Consider the following 12,569-nt stretch of genomic DNA (forward strand, 5'->3'; position numbering starts at 1 on the left):
TGAGAGTTGTCCATGGATTGTCTAGCCAGGGACGCTCCCCCAACCTTTAGAAGGGACCAGGGCTATTGGGCTCACCAGCCAGCCTTAGTGCCTCTTCTCATTTGGACACCCACTCTTTGGTGGGCCTCTAAGGATGAGGACCCCTTAACGGTACCTCCCAAGCTCCAGGGATGGGTGAGCACCTCTTAATGGTTGACTTCCTTTACTCACGTGCTTGTTCCATGTCTCCACCTGCTCTCCTCCAGAAGCCCTCGCAGGGTAAGTTCCCCCAGGACAGCCATAGCTTTGAGCACTGGTGGGCGGCTCGCGCTGTCTTGGGTTGTTGCTGTGACCTCCTTCTGCAGAGCCTCAGCCGTCCTTTTTCTGTGCAGTTGCAGTTCCACCCCGGGAGAGAGGGCACTTTGGTAACGGAGGGTGCACTGGGTTTTTCGAGTGCTGACCCCAGCGTAGACAGTTCAGACCGCTAACATACAGGTCAGCAGCTCCTGACCCTGCTCTAGCTCCCCAGGGGTATTCTGATTCTCTCCCAGTGACTTCCAAGCGACTCATGGCTTGTTTCTTCCCAACCATTCAGTTTCATCCAGGAAGCTTGGGAATTTTTCTCGGGTGTTTTACTGTTTTCATTAGAATCTGGGGGGCACCACACTTTGGATTTTGTCACCCCAAGATGCTGTTGATTGAGACCACGATGATTTTACGTAGCTCTAAAAGAAGGCAAATTCTGCCCATTGTAACTGTGGGAGGCCAGATACTGTAAACTACATCCCAATGCTGGAGTGCTAAAATGTTAAGATAAAAAATTTGCATCTTAAAATGTGCGAAAAGAAAGGTTTTTAAAAACATGTTGAGTAAAGGAGTTTCTATTTTCCTGATTCCTGTTACTGTAATGAACTCCTCAGCCTTGTTCCAGCTCTGGACAGATTTATAGCAGCTGTGCAGAGATGCCTTGAGGCTTCTGAGCATAGCAGGAGACCATAGTCAGCGGGCGGGAGGTTCAGGGTTTCCCATTGGTCATAGCCTGAGGATAGAGCACTGGTGTTCTCAGGTTAGCCTTAACCCTACTTTGTGCGCTCCCCCTGGGGCTGAGGCTCAGGGGGGGCAGGAACAGGACTGCCTGGCCCAGGGAGCTGGAAACTGGTCAATGAATGCAGCCCGCTGAAGGCCTAGTATGGTTCTGAGTTACTCCTGGGAGCCACTGAACTGCAGGTATTGGCCAGTCCTGTTCTCTTGGATAAAGGCCAAGGGCCTTGTGGCAGTAAAACCCCAACCAGTCTGCTTCCAGAAGACTGGCCAAGCAGTTTTCTTGAGTGTGTAGGTGGGTGGGTGGGGTCCTTGCCTCAAGCCTAGTGTTGAGGGAGGTCACTTTGGAGGTGACTCTTCTCTTTTTTGCCTAGGGGTGGAGAGTTCCATTAGGCCTTAGTCTTTTATATCTAGACCGTTACTTGCTTGGAAAAGTGTTAGTCCTGAGTTTGGGAAAACTGGATAGAAAATAGCCTAATTAGTCGGCTCTCAGGAGTGATCTGTTTCAGGCCATTAAGTTGGTATTTCTGCCAGAGCCGAGTATCTTACCTTGCTGATGGTCCCTGGTGCTCCTTTGGTCTTTTCCTCTTCTGCAATGGTCCTTTTGTCATGTCCTGGGAAGAGTTGAACAGCCAGAGTTGGTGTCAGAGTCACAGACCCTTTGTCTCGCTTACCAGGGGCTGTTTGAGCCACCCCATATTCAGAGCTTCACAAGCCAAGCCCAGCGGGGAAGGGAGGAAGCTCACCAGCCTTTGTCCACACCTGGCCGAGACCAGCGGGCCCTGATCAGGACTGAGAATGGGACCCTCCGTAGGCTATCACTGTGACTGCCAACCTACCCCAGACCCCCATCCCCATATCCCTAACCTGGGCCTGAGGCCTTGGAGGTCCTTGACCTGAGAGGCCGGGACACTTGGAAAGGGAACGGGCGGTCGTGACAAGAGGGTCAAGGCCTGCTCCCGGCCCGTGTGGATCTGTGGGCCATCTTGTTAGCTTCCCTCTCCGCTACACCATGTATATGCCTCTCCCTGGGCACAGAGTGTGTCTCTTCCTAGCTTATTACGTGTGAGTCTGACCCAGCAGCTGTGGCTAGGTACGGCTGCCAAATAAGCCAGCAGGACTGTTAAGTGACAGGCTAAAATTAGGTGTATGGGTACCCTAGGCCTCCTTTCATTGGGTTTTACTGAGCCTTCTAGTCTGTGAGCTGAGTGGTGTCTGCCAGGCTTGCAGAAGGGAGGTGTGCAGGGCCTCCCATATTGGGGATTTGGGAAGCTGTGATAGTTAGGGCTGAGCTGGAGTCTCTGTGTGTGTGTATGTGTATATGCCGCTTCCTCCCAGCAGGTTCTGACGGGAACAGCATGGATTCAGTGGACAGCTGCTGTGGGCTTACAAATCCTGACAGCCTCCAGAATGTCCAGGCAAGCTCCAGCCCTAAGAAGGTGGACCTCATCATCTGGGAGATAGAGGTGCCAAAGGTAAGGGTGGTAACATTCCTTTAGGCCAGTTTCTGTGGGAGGTCAAAGTTCCCTTAATGCCAGGTTTAAAGAAGGTCTGTGAATTTGATGAGCCAGGCTGGGAAGCTGCAGGCAGGCCGTCTGACATGGGTTCTAACTCGCTCACATGCTTTGCTAGTCCTCCAGGCTCCTCTGTGTGGGCTGCGCTCAGACCCCTACCATCTCCACACTGTGAGGTGTACTGGTAACAGGGGAGCTTACCCTACCAGCTCCGCACTGTGAGGTGTACTGATAACAGGGGAGCTTAAACTGTAGAGAACGGAGAGCCTAGGGGCCAAGGCAGGTCAGCTCCAGCCCGCCTGGCAGCAGTTAGGGGCACACCCATTCCTTCTTGCTTCACACTCTGGTTGTTAAAACCAATATTGTGGTGTTTTAATTAATACTTGTGCATAGTTAACCATTTACTCTTCCCATGCTAGTCTTTACATTGCTTTAGCTGCATTGTTCACTGTATGGACATTGTTGCTCCCCAGTCCCCAGTGGTTTCCAGCCCCTTGCTCTTAGAACTTAACAACCTGTTAGTGTTTATCGCTGGGACTCAGAATTGGCAGACTGCTTACTCCCAGGGCACTTGGCTCCGTGCTGAGCTGGAGACCTGGCTCACTCTGAACTTGGGGTCAAGACTCCTATGCTGACCCCGGGCTGCTGGCTCCCGTGGTAATTTTTCTTCCCCAGTGACCTTATTAGCAATCCTGCCCTCAGTGGTCACAGAGGGCATGGTAAGGCAGGCTCTGGGTGAAGGGACCATGTCCCTTGCTACCCTCCAGGTCCGGGGTCATTTAGAATTGTTGCAGAGCTTGTCTTACATCGTGCTTAAGTCTGGTGTCTTCTGTTTGCCTTGAACTCTGGTGCACTAGGCCCTTGGACATGCTGTCCCTCGGACATGCTGTCCCTCCGCAGCGGGGTGGGAGCCTGAGTGTTCTTAGGCTTCCATTGCCCCACCTGTTTCTTTGTCTGTGGTCACTAGAGGGGCAAGGATGTGAGGAATTAGAGTCGACCCTTCTAGCAGCGAAGCTTTGAGTGAGTGTGTGTGTGTGTGTGTGTGTGTGCATACGTGTGTGCACGTACATGTGTGTGTAGGAGGGGTGCTGCTTCTTTAATGCTCTGCATCTTGGCCACATGGCTGGGATGAGATGCTGAGTCCCAGGCCAGACTGCCCACTTGGACTGCCCAGCAGCTGTGTAGTCTTGGGTGGGCCCCGAGCGTGTCCCGGCTTGTTTCTCTTCATGTGTAAAATGATCGTGTTGTCTGTTCGATAGGTTCTATGGTTGAACCTAAGTGCTTAGGACAGTTCTGAAAAGTAACTGTGAGCTTGACTTTACACAAAACAAGCCTAGGTCTTTGGGTAGTGAGGAGCTGGGTTCCTGTTTTCCTCACCTCTCCCCCTCTCCCCCTGGAAGCACTTAGTCGGTCGACTGATTGGCAAGCAGGGTCGGTACGTGAGTTTTCTGAAGCAGACATCAGGTGCCAAGATCTACATCTCCACCCTGCCTTACACCCAGAACATCCAGATCTGCCACATAGAAGGTCAGTGCTGAGTCTCCCCTGTGCAGTAGCGTCCAGGTTGCAATTGTCCATTTGGAGTTTTAGCCTCTGAACAGAAACCGTAGGTTTCTAGGTAGAGGGCACACTGGAGACCTCTTCGGGCTCTTTCAGTTCAGGTGCTTGCTTTCAGGAGACACTAGCCCTCTGCACCATCTCTCTGTCTGGCCAGGGTCAGGATGGGTGCTCAATGGATAGGGCCAGGGTCCTGGGGCACAGTGTGTGTCACCCAGATTTCCCTCACAGAGCACAGGTGCCTTCTGGCCAAAGCCATCCGTGCCTTTCCCATCTGTCAGCTTCTTTTTGTGTTCAAAGCATGGGTCAGATTGGCAAAGGTCAGAGGTGAGTGGATTTAAATAACTTTATTCCTAAAGCGAAGCCAACTGTTTGGCACCTTAGAAACCCTGGCACATTAGAATCCTATGGCGTGGCATGTGGGTAGCTTTGTGCTTGCTGTCACTTCTCTCTTACGGTGGCCGTGTGCCTTGTCCCTTAGGCTCTCAGCACCATGTAGACAAAGCTCTGAACTTGATTGGGAAGAAGTTTAAGGAACTGAACCTCACCAATATCTACGCGCCACCACTGCCTTCGCTGGCCCTGCCTTCCCTGCCGATGACGTCTTGGGTGAGCATGTTCGCCGGCATCCTCCTACTTGTCCCTTCCCCTAAACTTATCCCAATGGAGAGACTGTTAGCACACGGGTCAAACAGGCCCACGGGCGTGTCCATGCTCAGCCCTGCCCTCTAGGCAGCTCAGATCATGCCAGCCGGTGTGTTCTCTGAAGACAGGGTAGATACTGACAAGAGGCCGGGGCCTCTTGACCCCACACTGGGAGGACTATATTTTCCTGCCCCTTGGTCATGCTTTCTTTTCTCTAGGCATTTGCCTAAAGAAGTCAGAGCTGGGAGACTGGATGTGGTCTCCTAAAAGCTGGGGCTTTACCTAGAGTCACTGCCTGTTACCAGAGGCCTTGGGTAGGATCTGCCAAGAAAGGTTTCGCTGAGACTTAGATGGGTCCTTTCTTCTCTCTAGTCAGCTGGGCTGAGTGGTGGCCCTGATGCGGGATTCCCTCCTCTTCGTCTCACCAGGAACTGCCTAGACTGTAGTTGCTAAATGCAGAGTCCCCAACCTGGAAGCCCTAGAATTTAGAGAAGCTGTTGTCTCCCGAGCAGTGAGCAGGCGTGCCTCAGGCCTTCGGTGGGGCCCCTTGTTGAGAGTAGATGCACAGAGTTCTCTTGCTGCAGACTACTATTGCATTTCACAGCAGGGCTGAGCAGGCTGCTTCAGGAAAATCGCCCCTTTGGGTTTTGTCTAGGGCAGAGGTGTTTGAGCTGTCTTCCCCTACCAGAGTCCCTTGTACAGTAGGGGGTTAGGTGGGGTGGTGTTCCTTTTTTTCACTGTGGGCATTCAGGAGTGGGCCCCACTCCATGCTTTACTCCGGAGTCAGGTTTTCCCAGGCGCCTTGGCTGTAGCCTCACTTTTTAAATAATGGAGTGACTAGTGTATGTGGTTTCTTCCTCTCGTGTTCTGCTTGCTCTCTGGGACTGGAAAGGAGACTCCAGGTGCTTTGAAGTCTGCAGGGCTGGGAGGACCCACAGAAGTCAAAGGAAGCTCTTGGGGCCACCAGGCAGGAAGGTGCAATTCAAACCCTCCTGTGTGCAGAGCCCTGCTCTGCTACCTTAGCTTAGCATTGGGGAAAATGGTGCCGGAGCACAAGCCAATCAGAGAGCACCGGGGCCTCTGCTAGGCCCTTTCACAGGCGGCCTTAGAGCTGAGCCCACCTACAGACCCCACCCAAAGCAAAGAATGAGGGGACATCTGTGGGGGTGGAGGAGAGCATGATTTAGGGGCCAGGTAGAAGGCACAGAGGAGTAAATAGGGCGCCAGTTCTGCAGACCTTAGCAGCGGGCCTGTACTGTGGCCGCCACTTGTTTTCCAGAGGCAGAGAAATGCTTTCTGGAGTCTGCTGCAGGTCTGCAGGGGCCTGAGGCTGCCCACCTGGTGTTCTCAGGCATGTCCTGAGCAAACTGCTCACTCCCATATTTGCCTTCCTTGAGTGAGTCTTACATCAAAAGAAGTAAGGAGGGAGGGAGAGCAGGCATGCTCCAGGGTTTGGACCCTTGCCCAGCCTGTGTGAGGATAGAGCACTACACATACAGTTAGTTTGGACTGGGGAGTCCCTCTGTCTGATCCTGAGGAGAGGCTGCCTCTATTGGCAGGTCTTGGTATTACAGCACACAGCCAACAGACCTCTGCACTCTGGGTGCCAGGGCTGTGTTAGCTCACAGACTAGCCCTGGGTCCTCGGGGTATATCCCAAACACGAGAAGAACTGATACAATGTTGGCTGCTTCTTCCTCCTCCAGCTCATGCTGCCTGATGGTGTCACCGTGGAAGTCATCGTGGTCAACCAGGTCAATGCTGGGCACCTGTTTGTACAGCAGCACACACACCCCACCTTCCACGCACTGCGCAGCCTGGACCAGCAGATGTACCTCTGTTACTCTCAGCCTGGCATCCCCACCTTGCCCACCCCAGTGGAAAGTAAGTGCTGCCAAGACAATCAAGGAGAGTCCTGGGTTCTGGTCAGGCCATGTAGAACAGGTGGGTTGCCCATCCCACACTTGGTCTGGACTAGGAAAAGACTGTTTGAGACTCCCTCAAATGACAACATCCCTGAGTTCTTGTGTTGTCCTGGAATTGTGCTGGGTTGAGTCTTCTAGCTAGCTAGCATTTCCACTGACTGACCAAAGCAGTAGGATTGGAGCGACATTTTTCTCATGGACTCAGATCGTAGCCCCAACACTTTGTCTTCTTTTTAAATTTTTTAAAATTACATTTATTTATTTGTGAGTATTTTGCCTGCATATATGTATGTGTGCCACATGTATACTTGGTGACCATGGAGACCAGAAGAGGACTTCAGGTCCCCTATAACTGTAGTTAGGGGTGGTTGTGAACCACCATGTGGGTACTAAAAATCAAACCCAGGTCATCTGTAAGAGCAGCCAGCACTCCTAACCATGGAGCCATGGAGTCAGGGCTTTGCGTCTTCTAAGTGGGGTGATACCAAGTGGTACCCAGGCTCGTCACCAGGAAGTAGAATGACGATGCAGTCCGTGTCACATAGGGCACTTGAAGCATATATCTGTCACCTCTGCAATGGGTTGTTGCTGCCACGTGGCAGGTTAGGAAACTATCTCTGAAACAAAGGGACTTGATCAGACAAGGCTTGAGCAGGGGCTGGGATGTAACTGGTACCTTTGTTGCTTTTATCGTTGGGGAAGGGACTAAATGTCAGCATTCCTCTTATTCTCCTTGTGGGCTTTGAGACATGAGGAACATTTTGAAGTTATCTGTTGCGGTTTTGTTTGTCCCCTTTTGGAAGGATGAGGTTTTCATTTTCATCAGGTTCTCCGGTGCCTTAGTGAGAGGTGCAGATCAAGCTGGAGTCTAAGGGTGACTGCACCGGGGCTTTGCTGTCTGTCAGGACCAGGCATAGTCGGCTACTGGAGGTTCTAAGGGTGCTTCTGTGACCTTTATCCTGTGGATGCCCAGCTTGATGGCTGCCTGAGGCCGAGGCTAGATGCTGGGAGCTAGAGATGCCCTTCTGGTCAGGCTCCCCATCAGGGTTGCTGTGGACTGGAGCAGACTGGACCCTAGGTGCTGAGCCACTGAGTTCTGCATTTGGCAGTTCTTGATTCTCTTGGGGACTTTTCTTTAGGCACAGGGGCTTGGGCAGTAACTCAGTAAAATGCTTTCTAGGATGAGTTTGATTTCCCCCTATTTTAAAAAAAAAGTGTGTGTGTGTGTGTGTGTGTGTGTGTGTGTGTGTGTGTGTGTGTGATCGATCCCAGCACTGGGGAGGCAGGGATAGGCAGAATCCTAGGGTTCACCCTCCCAGCCATCTTTTAAAAGACAAGAACAAAAGAACAAAAAGACACAGTCTGGAAGGATGACAGCTAAGCTGTCCTTGCCCTCCATGTGCGTGCACAGACACACAAAAGGCCAGCCCTCACCCCGTTTGCTGAGTTTTACATTTTACTTGACTAGGTCATGTGCTAGTTTCAGGCCGCAGTAGATTTCAGATTCACGGGTCTAGGCGGAAGGCCTTTCAGGGTTTGGTCGCTTTGGGAATATACTAAGCAGGATTTCCCATGTTCTGGGTATTCCCTTGTTTGTCTTTGGCTCTGGGAGGACTCGTATTGTCCCTGCCTCTGCCCGTGTGGGAAGGTGGGGAGCAGTGACCAGGGAAGCCCTCACAGCCCTGCCTAGGCCCGTTGTGTTCCACACGCTTGTCCTCCCGCCCTGCAGTAACTGTTATCTGCGCTGCCCCTGGTGCGGACGGGGCCTGGTGGCGAGCCCAGGTAGTGGCCTCCTATGAGGAGACCAATGAGGTGGAGATTCGCTACGTGGACTATGGTGGATATAAGAGGGTGAATGTCGACGTGCTCCGGCAAATTAGGTGAGTGGGATTCCTTGGCTAGTCACCAGTCACCCTGCATGGCATGGGGTGCATGGCTCAGTTCTGCCCAGCTTCAGGTGGGGCTGGAGTCTCCCCTCCTGCTGCCAGCTTTGTGTTAACGGAGTCAGGTTTAGAGACACACGATGACCTGCCTCAGCTCCACGTAACTAGAGGCTGGTCTGCGGGAGAAGCCCCAGGTGTCAGGCGTCGGAAGTGAGACAGACTGAGACTTTGGTGAAAGAAGGGCCTCCGAGTCAGGCTTGCCGCAGTTTCCCGCCTGCATTCGGGGGTGCACATCATCCTGGCTCATAGGCTGCTGTGCTGAGTGGAAGGTAAATTCAAGTACTGGTGGTCCGTGTTGAACCCTCCCTTCCTTGCCTTTCCAGGTCTGACTTTGTGACCCTGCCATTCCAAGGAGCAGAAGTCCTTCTGGACTGTGTGGTTCCGCTGTCAGGTAACAGGCGGGGCCTCCACCTGCGGGTTGGGCACTGGTGGGCACCGGGCTTTCTTGGAGCCTCCTTCCTTCTCATCTGGAGCCTGTGTAAATATGGTTGGTGCCACTGGTAGCTTCTGGTTGAGTAGGCCTGGACTGGGGCCCAGGATCCTGGATTTCAAGCAAGTCCCCAGGCCATGCCAATACTGTTATGGCCCTTCATCCAGGGTCTGCTGCTCTGCATTTTACCCAGTGCCGGCCTGAGGCTCCGGGGAGGTCTGGGCAGGAGGTCAGCACGCTGCTTGGCCCCGGTGGGAGCTGGTTGGCCTTTGAGGATCAGCCTTGGCCCGTAAAGTGGACATACCCTCCTGTCTTCTGGGGCGTTGCTGGTTTGGTGGAGGTGCACACACTTGTTTGCATAGCTGGCCTCCAGATAAGTGGATTGAGGCCTGCTTGCTTCGAGGGCAGCCTTTCTGTCTGCTACGCCTTGGGGGATGCATGCAGCTGGGGCTTCTCTGTTCACCCACCTACGTCAGAGAGGCATAGGCTCTGCCAGCAAGGTGGCTCTCCTAGACACAGCCCTGAAGTCTGCAGCATCTGGAGTAGCCTGCACGTGACACGATTGTCTTGCCCCAGTGAGTATCTGAACACGCCTTTCTCTTTTTCTTCTCTTCAAGATGACGACCACTTTTCACCCGAGGCAGATGCAGCCATGAGTGAGATGACAGGCAATACAGCACTGCTGGCCCAGGTGTGTGGTTGGGGCAGGAGGCTGGCAGCAGCCAGGGGCTCAGTGGAGCCTTCTACCTAGTGCAGCCAAGTGTCCAGGCTTCCTGAGATCTGATATCTAAATTCCTTCTGTCCTATGGCCATGAGCCTGGAGTGACCACAAGCTTGAAGCGCATAAGCCAGGCCTGGCATATCCTATGACCCCAGCACTCCAGGCTGAGTTTGAGGCCTGCCTGGGTTACATAGTAGAACTTGCCTCAAGTTTTAAAAGCATGCACATTATAGCCTAAGCTGTTTTTTATGCCCCATGCCCCTCCAGGTGACACGCTACAGTGCGACCGGTCTTCCTCTGATTCGGCTGTGGAGTGTGGTTGGAGATGAAGTGAGTCTGCCCCTTTCTGCCCAGCTTGCTGTCGGCAGCAGTGGCTAACTGGGAACTAGCATTGTGGACCAGTGCCACGGGGGACACTGGGTTCCGTGGCTGGGCGTGGTGATGTTAGTGGCGTGTAGCAGGTAGAAGCTAGAAGTGCTGTTGAACCTGTCACTTCTGGGACAGCCCCTTCCAACACAAAGTACCCTTAGTGCCAAGCCAGGGAGATCCTGCTCTAGACCCCCCGCCCCCAAGACCTCTGTCCATTGCTCCTGTCCTACTGTCAAGGCTCAGGCTTCTTCAAGCTGTTAGAGTGGCAACAACATGTCAAAAAGAAGCCTGTTGTAGTTACGCCCTGGGTCTGCACCTGTCCCTGGCTGATGACTGGGGACTTGGGTAGGGGAACCCACGCTCTCTTGAGACCTAGCCCCACGGTGCCATACGGAACTCTCAACAGAACTCTGTTTTCCAGGTGGTGTTGATAAACCGGTCGCTGGTGGAGCGAGGCCTTGCACAGTGGGTGGACAGCTACTATGCCAACCTTTGACCTCGGCCCCCTAAGCTACTTCAGTCTTTTTTGCACTGTTTAGATTGGGCTTGGCACTCAGGACAGAGATTTAACATCAGAGTAACAAACATTGTTCTCTGGAGTCTTCTTTCCCCCATTCTATAGTCCTGCGGAAGCGTAAAACCTTAGGATGGTGGTTCGCCAGCCAGCTGGCTTAGCCCGGCTGGCAGCTGTTGGAAGGAAGGTCTCTTAACCAGCGTGTCCTGCTCCCGTTCCATCCCCTCTCCCCTCCCAAATCCCACACACTGCAGCAGGCAGGCCAAGGCGGGTGTGGGGCTGGCTGAGAGGGTCTGTTTCAGAGTCTTTATTCAGGGAATGAGACTTGGACTGACTGGTAGGATCCCTCTATAGCTCACATGGATGAATTGACGGTGTTTAGCCAGTTTTTATATACTTCCTCCAGGTCTCTAAGGAGCTCAGACTTTTTTAAACATAGATGTAAATATGGAGCAATCGTCACACCTGACCCCAGTGAGTGGGGAGAGGGGAAGCTATTATCTTGCCAAGCCTGGTTGTAATTTGTAATCATTTTCTATTTGTGCAAACTCTGTAAATATATGTTTAAAAATGTAACATTTTGTACAAGACACACTGGAGAACAAAGGGAACTCAAAACTCTTCCACATTCTTCACCCGGAAATAGAAGTCCATCCCACAGAGTGGGACTGCTGCCCCTGCTGCTCCAGCCGGGGGCTCCTGCTGCCCCTGCTGCTCCAGCCGGGGGCTCCTGCTGCCTCTGCTGCTCCAGTGGGGGGGCTCCTGCTGCCCCTGCTGCTCCAGCCGGGGGCTCCTGCTGCCCCTGCTGCTCCAGTGGGGGGGCTCCTGCTGCCCCTGCTGCTCCAGCCAGGGGCTCCTGCGGCTGCCTGTGCACAGACAGGAAGCTGTATGAGGAGATTGCCATTTGGGGATTTTTTTTTTCTGTACACATTTATTTAAAAAAAAAAACAACTCAATGAATTACCTTGCAGTGGTGTGTTTGACTCTTTTATAGGCTGTCTTTAGCATTGTGCAATTTAAGAATAACTTAAGTATCTTGGACTTACATAAATCTTGAATTGTATAAACTACAACCTTGAGTCTATTTTTCTTCAGTGGTGGGAAAGATTTGGGGTTGGGGACTGAGGAGGATGATTGGTCGCTCTCCAAGGACCATGATAAAAGGACCCATGCATGAGCTCGGAAGACGTTTTGGCCAGCTCTTCCCATTCATTTTACACCACCAGGTGGTGGCCAAGCTTCCTCTGGCTTCTTTATCCAGAGAGCACAGGGTCTGGTGTAGGGAGAGGACACAGAAGGTAGCAGGTAGAGAGGCACACGCCTTCACAGTCCCGATGACATCAGAGTGCTTCCATTGGGATGGACAGGGTGTTGAGACAGGCTCTGTGGGCCAAAGCTGCATGATCTGGGGAGGAAAGGTCTTGTCCTTGGAGGATGATTCTGTAGGGCGAGGTTGGGAATTGGCGAGGAAAAGCAAGTCGGAGGGCTAATCATGAAGGGCTTGCTGGCATGTACTCTTAAGTCGCTCTGCAGAGGCAGGTTACTGCGGTTTTCCAAACGAGCTCATCTGATGCTCCTGTTACGAGTGGGGTTACATCAAGGAGCATCTTAGCATGAACCAGAAGTGTATGGGAGGAGAGACCTTGACTGACTGCTGGGGATGGAAGGCTGGGCTGCGATGTTGCACTTTCTCCCAGTTCAATGCAGGTGCTAGTGTCCTCTGAACACAGAGATACAGGAGTGGCTGGTGATAGCAGAGCCTCGGTTCTGGGGTTAAAGCTATAGCGAGTGCAGCTTTGGTTATGCCAGCATCAGCATACAGCTCCGGAGAACTTAAGTTATTTGTAGCCATCCCAGGCTTACAGTAAAACAAGATTTCGGCACCACAGGTATAGAATACTTTCCACATCCAAAAGGTGAATGCTTTTAATG

At 52.6% G+C, this 12,569-nt stretch overlaps 1 protein-coding gene across 5 annotated transcripts in view; it reads left to right on the forward strand.

Moving 5' to 3' along the window:
* Nucleotides 1-11,710, forward strand: part of Akap1 (A-kinase anchoring protein 1) — a 30,178-nt gene extending 18,468 nt beyond the window's left edge. For 4 of the 5 annotated variants that reach the window (XM_048446859.3, XM_048446861.3, XM_048446862.3 and 1 more), the window contains 9 exons: nt 2,359-2,495; nt 3,935-4,061; nt 4,573-4,700; nt 6,442-6,619; nt 8,390-8,540; nt 8,927-8,994; nt 9,651-9,724; nt 10,022-10,084; nt 10,545-11,710. In XM_048446859.3, the coding sequence (XP_048302816.3) occupies nt 2,359-2,495; nt 3,935-4,061; nt 4,573-4,700; nt 6,442-6,619; nt 8,390-8,540; nt 8,927-8,994; nt 9,651-9,724; nt 10,022-10,084; nt 10,545-10,619 (1,001 nt within the window). In that variant the 3' untranslated portion in view covers nt 10,620-11,710. The remainder of the gene's footprint in view (nt 1-2,358; nt 2,496-3,934; nt 4,062-4,572; nt 4,701-6,441; nt 6,620-8,389; nt 8,541-8,926; nt 8,995-9,650; nt 9,725-10,021; nt 10,085-10,544) is intronic. The other variant, XM_048446863.3, reaches the window with a different exon arrangement.
* Nucleotides 11,711-12,569: the final 859 nt, after the last annotated feature.

Source organism: Myodes glareolus, chromosome 9 (genome assembly GCF_982192425.1).
Source record: "Myodes glareolus chromosome 9, mMyoGla1.1, whole genome shotgun sequence".
NCBI classification, from domain to species: Eukaryota; Metazoa; Chordata; class Mammalia; order Rodentia; family Cricetidae; genus Myodes; species Myodes glareolus.